At 52.9% G+C, this 15897-nt stretch overlaps 1 protein-coding gene across 1 annotated transcript in view; it reads right to left on the bottom strand.

Moving 5' to 3' along the window:
* Positions 1-6473: 6473 nt before the first annotated feature.
* LOC6599687 overlaps positions 6474-15897 on the bottom strand; it is a 36507-nt gene continuing 27083 nt past the window's right edge. Inside the window, exons 4-7 of the mRNA XM_026991608.1 lie at positions 10773-14026; positions 10285-10680; positions 8774-9001; positions 6474-6975 (exon numbers count right to left, since the gene is read on the bottom strand). Of these exons, the coding sequence (XP_026847409.1) occupies positions 6844-6975; positions 8774-9001; positions 10285-10680; positions 10773-14026 (4010 nt within the window). The 3' untranslated portion in view covers positions 6474-6843. The remainder of the gene's footprint in view (positions 6976-8773; positions 9002-10284; positions 10681-10772; positions 14027-15897) is intronic.

Genomic DNA, 15897 nt, shown 5'->3' with positions numbered 1-15897 from the left:
ATTGCCTTTCGCCAACAAAACAACAAAACACCCCTAATGTATGCAAATTCCCTTAAGTTTAAAGTCTTTCGCCAGCTAAGCAAACATCTTAGCAGCGTCCCGCTGGAGGCCTAGCAAGGCGTTCTCCAGGATTGAGACAGAGGGCCCAGGAGCCCAGGGGCCGATGACCAATTGCCGCTAAAGTGTCGTTTTTTGGTATGAGAGAAGGTCAGCAGGAACAGCAATATATTTTAATTGAATCAAGATAATTCAGGCCAAAGCAGCTTAAATCAAGCTTTGATAATACGAGCTGTTAGTTTAAGCAGTCTCCCAGAATAGGGTTTAGTTCTAACGTCTTTTCCAAATGCTGGATACTCTCCTAACTGAGCCTGGCGGCCCGAAACAAGTAATTTTTTTCTCCAAATGGGAATAATGGGAATCTTAAGCAGACATCAGCGGATGAGCAGTCAAACGCCAGTTCTACGTTTTTTTTCCTGCTGTGGCTTTTTTGGGCCTATTATTGTACGGCCGGTTGTAGGGCGATCCTTGTGCTGTTTTTATATATCAACTGGTTTCCAGCAAATAAGTATTCAGCTAGGAGTTCTCTGAGTACTGATTGTATTCATAAAATAAACCAACTGATATACTAACATTTTGGTCTCTTAAGGGTAGAAGACCCGAAGACCCCCCTATTAATATTCTATGCAAAGGATAATTTTTCTTCGTTAATTTATTAGTTTATGACCAGCGCTCTTTCTGTGATCGCACAGGAATGGGATTCCGACGAGTATGTTTCTATAGAAAGGTCCATCCATCGATGCTCCCCATGTTCATGAGGAGACCTAATCGTACCCCTGTACATGTGTGAATGCACTTGCACGGCAATTCTCTGGCTCTACATTTTGTCATTTCTCCCCGATATCTACATGGCTTTCTCTACATAACAAGCTTTCGTTGCTGGTGCTTTGCTTCGCTGTTGAGCTTTTGAATTCACCTCGAGGGAGCTTTCCTTTTATCCGCTGCATGTTGGAATGCCGCTGCCGCTGTCACAGCCCACCCACCCACTCGAGCCGGCTTTCCGCGTTCTCTCGAATTCCGCTGAGTGCTTTTGAGTGCTCAAGCGCGCTCTTTACTCAGCAGAATTCTCACTCAAGCGCGCTCTTTAGTCAGCAAAACTCTCTTCACCTAAAACCCGAAGACGCTTGACACACTGAACTCGGTCGTGATTCGGTGATTCGGTTATTCGGGGATTCGGGACAGGGTTCGGCATGATTGCGCGACGGTCACCGGCATCTGCTGCCGTGCCGCCCATCTACTGCCACATGCTGCAAGTTGGTCAAATTTGTGATTTATTTGAAATTTTTAATAATTCGGCATTGGGGTTTTATTGTGTGCCGGAGTTAAATTGTTTGAATGAGCCGGCCACGCAAATTAATGCAAATTTCATGCAGCTCGCACGCAGCCCCCACCGGCTGGGGCATACTGGGATACTATCGCACTTCTGCCCCAGGATCCCGGATGGAGTGGCAGAGTGGGATCCGTGCCTGACCTAAGGCAATGGCAAGGCAGCCGCACCAAAATTTGACTATGGCAAATTCACTTAGACGTTGGCCTTTCCACGGCGTGCGCACAAACTTTCAGCCACACTCTCCTTTTGCTCCTTTTGCGCCTTTTATTTTTTTTCTTTTTACTTTTCATACATATTTAGCACATGCTGCATGAGGAGCCACCGACGGGGTGTGTGTGCGTGTGTGTGTGTGTTTGCTTGCCACTTTCGAGCGGGCTACAACGCATAAAGATGCGACTTGGTGTAAGTGTGTTTATGTGCGGACGGACGGACGGACAGGATCGGGGGCGGGTGCGGGCGTGTGGCTGTGTGGCTGGTTTTTGCGGCTATGCGTCCACTGCGGACTCTGACACCAGCACCGACTTTGCCAGATTCGGCTATGTTTCTGGATATGCCACTGCTACTGCCACTGCCACTGCCACTGCCACGGGCTAGCAGTGCTTTTGACTCTGCCGACTGGCTGGCAAATGCGGCGTATACTTAATTCGGTTTATGCTCGAACGTGTCGCACATTATTCTTATGGGCCCTTGCTCGCTCGCTGGCTCTCCCTTTCGCTCGGCTACGATGTGTGAAATATGCTGAATGTGTGTGCACAGCAATTTTGATTAGACTCCAACCCACGCAGAAGAACCCACCACCCACTGGCACCGACTGGCACTCACATACACGCACACAATTGACACCAAGGACGCGAAACAATTAAAATTTCTTCATTCTTTTTTATGGTATTTTTGTTGTTTTTTTTGCTGTACAACAATCTGTTTGATTTGCACTAAACGCGGAATAATGAAAATTATGGAAATGAAATGCCTGCCCATTGACCTCATTGGGCAGCCAGCTGGCGAGGATGCCCAACGGGAAGGAGTAGGGGTGGAGGCAGAGGCAGAGCCAGAGGCAGGTGGGCGGCAGAGAGTGGGCCAAGTTTACACAAGACCCCGGCGGAATCAGTGATGCAAAGAGTCGGAGATCTCAAAGGAACTGACTCCGAAATGGAAAAGTAAACGGAGATTATGATAAAGAAAACCTTTTGAAATGGTATCATAACTATTTAGAGATGGCATAAATAATGTTCAAACAAATTCCCGGCCATTCAGAATCACTTACCCCAATAAGAGACTCAAACGGTGGGTGGGCATCTCTGGCGGCACTGGGAACTGAGAACTGGGTGTTGCTCCGGTGCTGGTTTCGGTGTCCTCAAACTGCGGATTTGCTCATAATTTTAACGACCTATTTCGTGTGAAAACTGTGTCGCCATTTGCCATCCCCCATCCGCTGCCCACCATTGCCATTGCCACCGCCATTGCCACCGCCATTGCCACCGCCATCGCCAGAGACATCCGCCAGTCGGCATTCGCCATTCGCGGTGGCCGGCCAAGTGGGCAACTGAAGTGGAACTTTTAATTTCAATTTTTTATTACTTCAAATCTGTTTGCGCTGTTTGGGCCAGAGCGAGCCAGTAGCTGGTGCCTGGTGCCTGGCGCCTGGAGCCTGGAGCCTGGAGTCGCCCCGAGTCAACCTGTGGTGTCACCTGTTTTTCGACTGTTTCCGTTCCTCCATTTTTTGCAGCAAGTTTTGCGGCATTTTAAATACGGCAATGAAAATGCTTTTTCGGTTAGTTTTTCCGCGCTGGGTCGGCAGTGGTGGTGGTGGTGGTGGTGGTGGTGGTGGTGCTCCCGAGATGGCTTCTTGGCTTTGGTAAGCCACTCGGCTACATTTATTGGCCTGGCGACAAATTTTTATTGCCCAGTTGTAGTTTTTGGCCTGGGGCTGCATATGCCGCACTTGTGCTGTCAGTCTCTCACCTCTCTCAACTCTCAACCCGGCCATCCCCTTGCCCCGGACAGGAGGCACCAGGCAGCATCTTGTCTGTTGGCGGTGCCCTCAGTTTTGTGGGTTTCCTCCCTTACTGATGGCTTGCGGGGGTGCTGGTGCGGAGGCGGTGGCGGTGGCGGTGGCGTTGGCGGAAAAGTTTGTGCACTCGCACTCGGCGCTTGGGGTCTAATCACATTGCCAGGAATCAGGCAGCAGACGCCAACCTTCGCAGTACGTGATGCATTTTTTACAAGGCGCTCAGCCATACGGAAGGACCCACGGACCGCAGGACATACGGTCCTCAGATAGTTCGACTTCGACTTAGACTTCGACTTGCTCCACTGCTCACAATTTGACTTTTGATGTGGGTATCTCCATCCATCTGTGTGTGGCTGTGGCTGTGGCTGGGTTTGGGTTTGGGTTTGGGTCTGGCACGCCCTCGAGCACCATGGGTGAAATGCGAAAGTTTCACTGCGAAAATTGTTCGAGTTGCCTCAAGTTTTGCAATAATATTGATAGTTGTGTGGGTGCCATTTCAATTCGATATCGAAAACTATCGAGAGCGAAATGCCGTAGGCGGATTATGGGTAGCATATGGCTGTTAAGCTCTTAATGACGAAGGCCAGCCCAATCATATTGAGCATTTATTCAAATTCATATTTTGCAGCCGTAGAGCCGGCACTGCAGGTGCAGAGAGCAGAAAAGGGGTTGGACTCTATGGTGCCCCATGGTGCATGACGCAGCGTACATTCGGCATGTCAGAATTTGTGGATATTCTGTTTAAATACCGTAATGAAGTCTGCTTATACAATATAATGTACCGTGTTTGTGCTACGTGCCTTGGTTATGTTATTGCACGCCGATCCGTACTTCCGCTTCGCTTCCGCCGTTTGCTGCCGCCAACAATGCCACTCTCTGCCACACTGGAGATAGGGGGAAACTGTTTGTGGTGGTGGTAGTGGCAGGGAGACTCCACTTGCCCCCACTCCAGCTACAGCTTCGACTCCTCCTTTGACTCTGTTTTTATTTGCGTCGGCAAATCTTAAGCTTGTTTAACTGCTCGTTAGTGTTAGTCGCTAGCTAGTCGGCTGTAGTCGATGTCGCTCTCCTGGCAGCCATTTCCCAGTCCCAGGCCCAGGCCCAGGCCAGGCCCCCCCACCACCGTGACACCCTATTGTTATAACACGTTCACGACCTAGTCAACATCTCCAGCTTGTGCTGGGGCTGGGGATGGGGCTGGTTCTGGAGCAGGGGCTGCTGCTGGGGGCTGGGGCCTCCTCGGATGAGTCTCAGTCTGTGTTTGGCAAGCATCGAAGTATACACCGAAAGTAGTGCCATCAGTACACTACTCGCACACAGAGGGGCAGAGCGAGTAGTCGTGGTGTGTGCCAAGGTGCATGCTAAGTACCGACCTCCAAGCCGTAGCCGTAGCCGAAGCCGAAGCTGAAGCTGAAGCTGAAGCTCCTCCTCATCCTGATGGCAGTATGGTAACTGCTGCCTGACTGGTAAATGTTTGTCCAGCATAATTGCGCTCAGCATGCAGTTTCCCCTTAACGTTGTTGTTGTTGTTGGTGTTGTTTTTGCTATGGCTGTTGCTGTTGATGTTGCCTCTGACTCTGCCTCGGCTTCAGCCTTCCCTTTGCTACAATATTTTCCTTCGTTTTGTTGCCTTTGCCGGGGGTTTTTCAATTTTCCCTATTCTTCTTCTGCCTTCTTGCCGCTGCTGCCTCTGCCGCTGCCGCTGCTGCTGCTGCCTCTGTGGCTGGGGCAGCTTTAAAGGATTTGGAACTTGTTTACGTGGCGTATTAGTATAATTTACAACGGAAGCCATCAAAAGCTTTGATGCGCCGCAGGCAAGAAGGAGAATTATTTTCACATTGCCGTAGCCGAACTAATTTCAACCTGTCCGCAATTTTGTTGTTGTTGTTGTTGTTGCTCCCTCGTCCTTTACTCACTCACTCACTCATCCAGGTCTATGTGTGTGTGAAGAATACAGAGAGGCAGTGCACACTCTGTCCATACGAGAGGTATGCCTGAAATTGGATCCAGATAGGCGGCAGTACGAAACCAAATGGAACTCGAATGATGCCCCATAAACTAATAAACAGAAGAGTTAATAGAGAACTCTTTGGCTCTTTGGCAAGCCCCAAAACTATGTGTGTGTGTGTGGGCCATGAAAATATGTGAAGTCCATTAGCAAAATACTGCCTGGGATTAGATATATGTACATATGTATGTATAAACTCGATGGAACCACAGTTATGGCCATTGCTTTAAACCAAACAGAAGACCCTTCCTCCAGGGCACTCCTCCTGGGCACTCGTATTTATTTGTGTGTGTGTTTTTGACCATTACAATTGTCGCAGCAATTGCTGGCCATAACAATTACCGTTTCGTGTTTAACCATAATAATCTGCTCAGTTGTTTGTGTAATTAAACAAACAATAAAGCCAAGGGCCTAGGCCCTGGCCCTCTTACCATTTGAGTGTTTTTATTGTTGACCAAATATGAGTTCTGGGGATTTAAAATGGTTTAATCAACTCGTCCAGTCGCACTCACACACACACACACACACACACATGTATGTATGTGTGTATTATATTCCGCAAATATTTACGGCTGGCAAGGCTGGGGACGGGCTCTCCTCCCCTCCCCACGACTCGCAAAAACCGGAGACGTGCGTGCGCGATTCTCCATCTAATTTCCCTTTCGGGTCATAAATCTTGGGGCCAAATTTAAAAATAATACAGCGTCATAAGATTTATTGGTGAATTTCTGAGCCAAAGACTGTTTTCAGGTCTCAGCCTTGGTCCGTGGGCCGTGGGCCATGGGCCATGTTCCAGGTGAAATCAATGGACAGCCAGAGGTAGGATTTATGGGATAAGCGGGAAGGGCTGGCCATCCTTTGGCCATGCAGCCAGCCAGGCAGGCTCTCAATTATTATGCAATTTCAAGTGTTTAATTAATGTATTCTATTTTATTGCATTGTATTTAGGGTATTGGTATTGGTATTGTGTGTGTGTGTGTGTGTATAGGTATAAGTATAAGTATACGTTTACGTATAGCCATAGATATATAGATATATGTAGATATATGTATATGTATGTATGTAGATATAGGTGTAGGCATATGTAGGCATAGGTATTATGTAGACACTAACTAGCGTTATGCGTGCTCGATTCAATTGTTTATCACTTAAAAAATAATTACGAAATTGCTTGTTGGTTAATAGCGCATAAATACATTATTAAATGCATAACCAATTGTTCAGTTTTATTGTTATGCCATTGTTATTGTTATTGTTCGTAATCGTAATCGTACTCCTACTCGTACGTATATGTATGTGTATGTGTGGGAGTGTATGTGTATGTTATCCATCATCATCTGTCGCACCGGCAGAATGTGGTTTCACGCGTGTGTGCTGTGCTGTGCTGTGCTGCGGTTTGCTGAAGGATGGGTCCTGACCGGACGGGATGGACTCCTGCTAGCTGCGGGCCAGCATTCCGTTGATCATGATGTTGGCCAGGGCGTTTCTTCGCTTGCGCCACGCCCCCATGCCCTGGGCATGGTACTGCATCTGAGTGTACCACTGCTTGGTCCGTACCCCATCCTCGGCCTGTTAAACAAAAAAAAAAAAAAAAAACAACAAAAAAATGAAGAAAGCAGAGAGTGTAAACCCGTTAGGGTAGGCGTATTTGATTGACTGGGCCGCAGAGCACGCTCCTACTCTGGCTCCCAGCTTCCCCCTACCAGCTTCCCCCTACCAGTTTCGTGGTTGTCATTTTGACAGCCCCCGTGTTGAGAAGTGCGTATGTGTCTGTCTGTGTGTGTTTCTGCCTGTCAGCTGTTCAGTTGGCCGGAACTAAACGTTTCAATTTATGCGCCGCCGGGCTCCGGCTTCGGCTCAGGCTCTGGCCTGGCCTGTGCCCCCTGTGTGTCCCCCGGAGTCTTTCGCATCAAACATCTCCTGTATAGCGTGTATCCTGGCCTTTCACGCAGCCATTTGGTTGCGCTTCTGTGCGTTGCGTTCCGTTCCGTTCCGTTCCTTCTTTCATTCTTTATATAACGTATTTCAATAAATGTCATTCATTTTGGCAGCCGCTCTCTACGTGCGCTGCCTGAGCGAGCTTGAAAGGGCCGCAGCGCGCGCCTGCGGGGGCAGCAGCCAGAGAACTCAGGACTCACGGATTCGGATTCGGGACATGGGACATGGGACACGGGACACGGATCTCAGGACTAGGGCTTAGCCCCGTTTGAATCACGAAAATTTGCATGTCTAAAATCTGGCTGGCTGGCTGGCTGGCTGGCTGGCTGGCGGAATGGCTGGTTGTCGGGATGGCCTGCCCCATGTCTGCCCCCCAGCCTGCGTCCCCCCTGCCTGCCTGCTACAGGCATTGGACAAGAAGTTATTTGAAATGGATTTTTGCATACGCTTCTTGTGCTTTTGTCTGTTATTAAAATTACTTTGCTTTCCCTAGCAGCAGCCAGGCGGGCAGGCAGGCAGGCGGGCGGGCAGGCGGGCAGGTATACACAAAGAAGGTAAACTCTTCATTGTATGGCCAGGACGTCCCCAGCTGCCCGCTCTCCACTTCTGCCCAAGAAAATCTGCATCAGAATTCTGTTCTGCTCGAAGGGAAAAGGTTATGTGTGTGCGTGTGTGTGTGAATGAGTTTTCTGTGAATGATTTTTATTACATTCCAGCAGGATGCTTGCGAAATTTCCCCCACCCCCCACCTGCTCGAGATTCCAGCCCAAGTTTGCTGGGCCTGGATTTATGCCAAATTGTTTGTTGGTTAATTGTCCTGTTGCCGCTCTATTAACCGCACTCCTTGCGGGCCCAGCAGCAGCCCAGGAGACATGTGCTAGCTCCAACTTTGCCACCAGCACCACTTGAATCAGATATTCAGGTATTCCTCCTCCCAAAGCCGAAGCTCCAATACTGAGCTGGCAAACGGCAGAACGAAACTAACGAAGCCCAAACATTGCCGTTGTGCAGTCAAAAGGCAAACGCTTACTAATTCAAAAGCCAACTCGACTGGCACAGCACACGGAGCAGGCCAGAAGCCAACCGAACAGAACAGAACAGAACAGAACAGAACATAACAGAAAAGAACGGAACGGAACTGAACGGGACACCAGACCAGACCAATCCAATCCACAGCCGCCTGGCCATCCATCCATCTATCTATCTATCTATCTATCTATCCATGGCCAGTTCAAGTGGAAAACAAAGGACTAGCGCCAGGGCCAGAGCCAGAGCCAGAGCCAGAGACAGGATACTAGTAGTGGGGGCATTGCTCGTTCAGATTGGCAGAACAGAAACAGGATCTGGCGATGGGGCCAGGAGCTGGTAACGGGTAACGGCTAACGGGTAACGGGTAACTGGTAACTGGTAACTGGAAACTACTACTCACTTTGAATATGAATGTGTCCTTCGATGAAATTTCCTGCACTTCGAAATAATCATCCCAATCCGCTTCGCTGCACACCACACATCTGTCCAGATAGAGGGGCTCCCGGATCAGCGTGTAGCGTCCGCACTTCTCCTTCACCAGCAGCAGGGAGGCCTCTCGTATGCCCGTGTGCTTCGGGAAATTCAGTTTATCCGACATGGCCTTCTCTGCCCTATAATTGGCACTTGGCTGTTTTTGTTTTCGTTTTTGTATTTGTAGTAGTTGTCGTCGGTGTGGCACACAAAAAAGAACGGGCACAAACGGGAAGAGGCAGCAGCAGCGGCAGCAACAATGAAAAACGAAAAAAAGAGGGGAAACAAAAATACGTAAAAAATAGAAAATTGTGTAAAACGAAACTAAACAAAATTACAGCTGAAAAATAAGTGGAGGCAAGCGAGGGGGCTGCGAGGGCGGGGATGGGTCCACAAGTAGGGTCCCGCTAGATAAGGCTGGCAAGCGCACAAAGCGTGTCAGGCCAAGCAACTGCCGCAGGAAGCAGAAGCACAGGCACAGACAGAGGCAGAGGCAGGGCCTGTGGCAGTGGCAGTGCCAGCCAGAAATCTCAAATCAGGAGCGAGCGGCACACAAAAAAAAACTCGGAGTGAATATGGACAAAAACGAACGAAACGTTGACCGTTCTAGAATTGAGCAATTGTCGGAGGCGTAGCGGGAAAACTGGCCAGAAATTTAGTGCAGGATACAGACAGACGGACGGACACACGGACAGGGAGAAAGAAAAAACTAAACAAAACATGTGACATACGCACTGCGTCCATGTCGATTGCGGGCCCTCGATCCCTAACCATAACCATTGGAGCACACACAGGAAGGCCGGCAGGATACTTCTGGTGTCACCTCTTCTCCGGCTATGGCTATGGCCATGGCTATGGCTACGGGTTCTCCTTCTCTCGCTCTCTGTCTTGATTTTCTGGTGTTCAAATGGTTTTGTTTTTAGGCAGAACGAAAAAGGCACGAAAGAGATTGTTGCTGGGATAAGCACTTTTCATTAGAAGAAAAAACGAATGAGAACGAGAGAGCGAGAGAGGCTAGAAGCCGGCGAGGATGCGGTCTCGGTTCAATGGGCCCCGGCACTGATTTGTTGAAATCTTTTATCGCACGGAAAAGTGTTGCCATGGCAGGCCTGACAGCTCTGCTCCGATTTGCACCGACTGCGAAATGGGACCGGGAAATGGGCTTGGAAATGCCAGAGTCCCATTCTCCTCCGCAAGGCTTTGGGTGCAGATGCCGCTCGCTAATTGCCCCGCCATCCTCATGGCCAGCCATGGAGTCATGTCAAACGCCAAACTGCCAGGCAGCCGGGCCATCTCTTCTCGCCTGTCAAACGTGACCCGCCGAAGGGGGGACAGGGCAGAAACGGCCTCCATGGGAGGCGTTAATCGAAGTGTATATGGGGTTATCCCGCGGGGGTAGGGTCCCTCGAGGGAGGGAAGGGAGTGGGAGGCGGGACGCACCTTGCCATTGGTCACGAGCAGAGCGTTGACCGGCGTGAGCTTGATGGTGCGCGCCTTCTTCCAGTTGCTGTCCGTCGGCTGGGTGTAGAGGAGCTTGCCCTCCATGGCGAAGCGGACCTCATCGTGATTCCACTCGAGCACGTCGATGGCCATTTTGCGCAGCTTGATGTTTATCATATCAATTTCGCAGGAGGCCCGCCGGTTGGGGCTGGAGGAGCTGATGCGGCGCCAGAGCTTGGTGGGCACATCCTTGGCCTCCTGGTTGATGTGGTTCAAGTGCAGCTCGATTTTCTCCTGGGCCTGCTTCAGCAGCTCACGTCCGTCGATTTGCGAGGGCGTCACCTTGTAGAGACGCGCCAGCAGCAGGGGGTACTTGGTCACGCGCTGGACGGGCACCTGTTGGATGGTTGGATGGTTAGATGGTTAGAGTGAATCGATTAGGGGCTTTGCCACCACGGTGGCCATGAATATCAAAAGGGCACACTCACCATCAGGAAGGAGTTGAGATTCATGCGCCGCAGTACGGCGTTCTCCATCTGGGAGACCTTCAGGAAGATGCGCAACAGCTCCTTCTCCTTCTCGAGGTTGGCCAGCAGCAGGCTGGCACCCGCCTGCCGGACGCAGTAGCTCTCGAAGGCGTGCAGCATCTGCGTGAAGTCGAGGAAGATGCGTCCGATGTTGACCGTCAGCAGGTCGTCGTCGCCCTGCTCCAGGGACATGTCCAGGGCGTCGCGCATCCGCTCCGCCAGCGTCTGATTGTTCTCGAGCAAGTCTTCCGTGTTGAGGAAGATTGCGGAGAGCTGCTCCTGGGTGAGCAGGCCGGCCACCAGCATCGGGTGGCAGAACTCCTCGAGGATGATCTGCAGGTCGCGGCCGTACTTCTCCTCCGTCTCCACAATCTCCGTGATGATCTCCTTGCGCTCCACCCGCTTCTTGCCGCACTTGCGGCACACGAGCGGCGCGTACAGCACGCCCGCCTCCCCCACCTGCATCTCCACCGCTCCGTCGCAGTCCTCGCACAGGTGCAGCACGGTGGGCGTGGCCTGGTACTTGCTGCGCGACGATTTGCTCGTCTCCGAGCCGACCCCGGAGTCCTGCCGCTCCACGTCGCTGCCGCACTTGCCTCCGCCGCCCAGGCCACCGCCGCCGCCGCCGCCGCCGCATATGAAGCTGTGCGGTGGCGGCGACAGGGAGTTCATGTTGCTCTGGCCACTGTCCCGGTCCTCCACGCGCTTGTCCAGCTCGCTGAGCGTGTCCGTGGCCTCCTCCTCGATGATCTTCGGGTTGTTGCTGTAGTCGAAGCTCTCCTCGCGGGCCAGGCCCCGCTCCTTGGCGTCCACCAGGTACGAGAGGATGTCGTACTTGGAGGCGCCCTCGAAGATTGACCGGGCCGCCTTCTTCTCCAGCTCGGCATCGTTCAGGGGCGGTGCGGAGAGCGGCAGTGGCGGCGGCTTTTCGTTGATCTCCTCGTAGATGGGATCCCCATTGAGCCGGATGGACTCGTAGTGGTGCTCGGCCTCCACCCCCGGCTCCGTGTGCGTCGAGTGCTCGATCTCGGCGAGAGTGGCATCCACCAGCAGCTGATAGAACTTGGCTCGTGTGGCTGCATCCAGCTCCGGCTCGGCCTCCAGCTCGGGTTCCTTTTGAGGCTGAGGCTGAGGCTGCTGCGCCTGCTCCTCCTCGAGGATTCCGGATGCGGTGAGCACGCTGGAGCAGCTCTGGTAGCAGTCGGACTCGTTGCCGCCGGCAAAGTCAAACAGCTCGTAGTTGTGGGCGGAGGCGAAGCTGTTGGCGGAGCTGATGCTGCCCCGATTGGAGAGGCGATCCTCCTCTTTGGTAGTCCGCTCGGAGCGGATCCGCTGCAGCGAGGCGCTGATCAGACGATTCATGTCGTCGTGGTCTTTGGTGCCGCTCATGTCGATGGCCTGGCGCGCCTGCTGCAGCCGCTGCAGCGAGTTCTCGATCAGCTCGGCCACCGTCTCCGTCTCCAGGCCCTCGGCCACCTGGCCCAGCATCGGGTCCTGCAGCAGCTTGGCTATGAAGCTGCCCTCCTTGGGGCAGCTGCGCGGCACAATCGTCGTCACGGCATCCTGCATCTTCTTGGCGCGACCGGTGTCGCCACCCGCCGAGCGCAGGCCGCACACGTGGGGCACCAGGTTGCGCTTCACTGCCTCCACGGGATTCCGCAGGATCTTCAGCAGCTCCGTCTCGTGCTGCACGAGAGGACTCGGACTCGAGCTGTCGGTCGGCGACGGCGGCGGCGGCGTGGCTGGCGTCGAGCTGATGGCCGGCGGCGTATTGATGGGCGTTGTGCTGGTGCCCGCCCCAGTCCTCTCCCTCTCGTAGTCCAGGCGGATGAGGGTGCGCCCCCTGCCGCTGGAGCTGCCACTGCTGGACGTGGAGCTGCTCGAGGTGGAGGAGATGCACGACACGGATCGCTGCAAGTTGATCTCGCTGCTGCGGATGGGTATGATGGCGATGCCCGTGCCCGTGCCCAGGCCCGTGCCCATCATCTGCTGGCTCCGCATCGTATTCAGGTGATTCAGCTGCTGCTCCTCCTCCTCGGCGCTGCTCACGTTGATGCACACCCCGCCGGTGCTCACCGCCTGGCTGTTGACCACCACCGAGGACTGGTACAGGGGCTGGGCCGCGTCCGCACTGAGATTCATTGTCGAGTAGCAGTCATCGCCGCTAATCAGTATCGACGTCTTCTTGGGAGTCGCCTCCTCCTCGGGCGAGAGGTGCAGCCTGGTGCTCGGCTTGCGGCGCAGTTGCACGCCCACATCCGTGTGCGGATAGGTTTCGTCATCCTCCTCGCTGTGCGAGATTTTCAGGCGATGCACTTCGTGGGCTCCCTCCCCGCTCTGGTTAAAGGGCGCCACCCGCACGACAGTCCTCTGTTGCTGCTGTTGCTTCTGCCGAAGCTGTGCCGGAGTCGATGTCAGAATCAGGGCCGGAGCCGGAGTCGGAGTCGGAGTCGGAGTCATAGTCGGTACTGACTTATTGATTCCGTGTGGCGGAAGCTCTAATCCTTTTGCGGTCTCCGTCAGTGGCTCCGTCAGTGCCTTGGGGGGCGATGCGGGTGGCGGCGGAGGCGGCTCTGTCGGACGCCTTTGAAATAAATCTCTCGAGTCGCTGCGGTTGCTTTTTATGCGCAGCGCCATTGTGTCCTTAAAATTTAAAATGACATTCTGTGGCCCACTCGCTGGGGCCGAGGAGCGAGGATGCGGCGATGTTGTCGTCTTCGAAATGGAGCTGGTGCTGGTGCTGGTGCTGGCGCTGGCGATGGAGTTCCTGGCGGCCGTGGCCGTGGCGGTGGCGGTGTTGGTGGCGGCGGTGGAGGCGGTGATGGGCGCGGTCGACAAATGCCGTTCGCTGTGCGCCCGTCTGATGGGATTTCGCGATTGTGTCGTTTGTGCCGCACGCTTTTGACTTGCCGCAGGCCTGGCAGGCGCATCCTTCTGCCTTGCCACCCTCTTCTCTTCGCCCTTGTCCTCCATCCCATGGCCATTCATGTCGTTGTTGTCGTTGCTGTTGCTGTTGTTGCTGTTGCTGTTGCTGTAGCTGCTTCTTCTGGTGCTGCTGCTGCTGCTGTGGCTGTTGTCGTTGCTCTCGTCCTTGTCGTTGTGCTCGTCATCATCGTCATAATCGCGATTTGCTGCTGTCGTCTTTTGGTTTGCCGTTGCTGCTCCTTGGGCCACTCCTGCTGCTTTTGCTGCTGTTGCTGCTGTCGTGGCGGTGCCTGCAAAGGAGTAGATGGTGACACTGGTGAGTGGCGTGTCGCAGCTAGGAAAATGTTGCTTTTGTAAAGTAAATCTAAGACAGGACGAGAGCCAGAGCAGAGCCCCAGCCAGGCGGCAGAGACCTGCCTGATCATGGGAGACCGACCCCCCAGGGGCATTCCAAGGCAGCCATTCAGTGGTGCTGCCATTCTAGCTGTATTTGGCTCTGGCCAGGTCTTTTGGCTACAGCTGGAACTGGTGGTCCAATCCGTTCGGTTTGGTTAAATATTTATGTGTGATTGGGGACGGGGCACGGGGGACGGGGGACGGGGCACATCGAGTGTTTAGCTATTTATTCATCCATCTCTTTTGGCAGCACTTGGCACTAAATCGTTTCACTCCATGCAGATTTATGTGCCCCCGAAAATGGTATAGTTGCCCCACCACTATCCCTTGTCTCTCTCTGGGTCTCGTTCCCCCCTTCCGCGTGGCATGCCCCACGTTGACAGCCACTTAAAGATGTGCTTTGCCCCGATAAGGTGTTTTGTTTTGCGACTCTCTCTCCTTCGGTTTCTGGCTTTTGGGCTGTGGCTGTAGCTGCGGCTGTGGCCGTGGCCGTGGCTCTGGTTGCGGCTGTGTGGCCACCAATTGCTGCCCCCCACTCGGCAATCCTGCCGCCCCACCTCCTCTTGGGCTGACAATATGTACGTATCTTTATTTATGGTAAATTGGGTGATTTACGTTGCGGCCGATAAGCTTTGCTTTTCAGCGGGTGCCGTGGCTCTCGTGGCTCTCGTGGCTCTCGTGGATCCTTGTCCTTGTCTTGGCATTTGAATTGCCAGGCAGCTCAAGTCCTTGACTGGAACTGAGACCGTGCCACAAGTCAGGGCTTGTAAATGGGCTTTTATTTTCGTTAGCCGGGTTAAGCGCACGAGCACGAGGACGAGGGGAAGGGGTGCGAGGCGCTAGGACACGGGCGAGGATGTGGCTTTGGTGGACGACGCCGAGAAGAAGAGGAAGACGAAGAAGAACGCGGCTGTGTCTCAGTGCGGCAAACAATTTGTGTTGGAATTAAGATAATAGATTACATTTAAATGTTTTCGGCGGCGGCTGCGAAAAGGGTTTACTGCTGTCGCCGAAATTTGAGTGCCGCTCTGCTGACGTCAGCGCCAGGGTCGACCCAGGAGACAGCTCTCCCTCCTCCCCAGAGATAAGATTTTTTGGACACCCACAGTCCACAGGGAGAACGGTTGTCCTGTCCTTGGAAAGCCCCTATCATCCTTCTGCTGGCAGCCTTTTAATGAGTGTGAAAAGTGAGCTGGTTTTATGGGTTGCGGCCACCTTTGCGTTTTATGTTAATGAGTGTCATCAACGGGCAGATTCGAGCTCCTCAGCCAGTGCACTTTGATCCCCATTGCGACTCGAATGTCTCTCCATGCCAGGCCACCCAAAGGCACATCGTCATCGTCGTCATCAACGGCAACGGCAACATCATCAGATACGGAACAGAACGGAACCCCAAAAGACTGTGGCAGCTGTGGCAGATGCTTACCCAACAATGAAATTAATTAATTGCTAGAGCCACTTGAATTTCAATCGACAACACTTCGATTTGCTAATCGCATTAGCAAGCCCCTCTGCCCCATGCAAAACAGCGACAATTGGAGAGGGACAGGGAGGGGGGGGGACGAACAGAATCTGAGAACTGCAGAGATACCCTCGGAGGAGCATTGGATTGGTGCTGCTATGGCAACGACTTCAGCAGCATCTTGAATCTTATAATGCGATTTCTTCATGAACTGAAGAGCTGTTCAGATTTATGGCACTGAACAGAGCTCAAAGCTCAGAGCTCAGAGTAGAAATCGGTTTGAATCTGCGTCAAGTTTCCATC

The sequence above is a fragment of the Drosophila persimilis genome, unplaced genomic scaffold (genome assembly GCF_003286085.1).
Source record: "Drosophila persimilis strain 14011-0111.01,24,50 unplaced genomic scaffold, DperRS2 tig00000676-arrow-arrow-pilon, whole genome shotgun sequence".
Taxonomy (NCBI): domain Eukaryota; kingdom Metazoa; phylum Arthropoda; class Insecta; order Diptera; family Drosophilidae; genus Drosophila; species Drosophila persimilis.
This window is presented reverse-complemented; position numbering and strand designations above follow the sequence as displayed.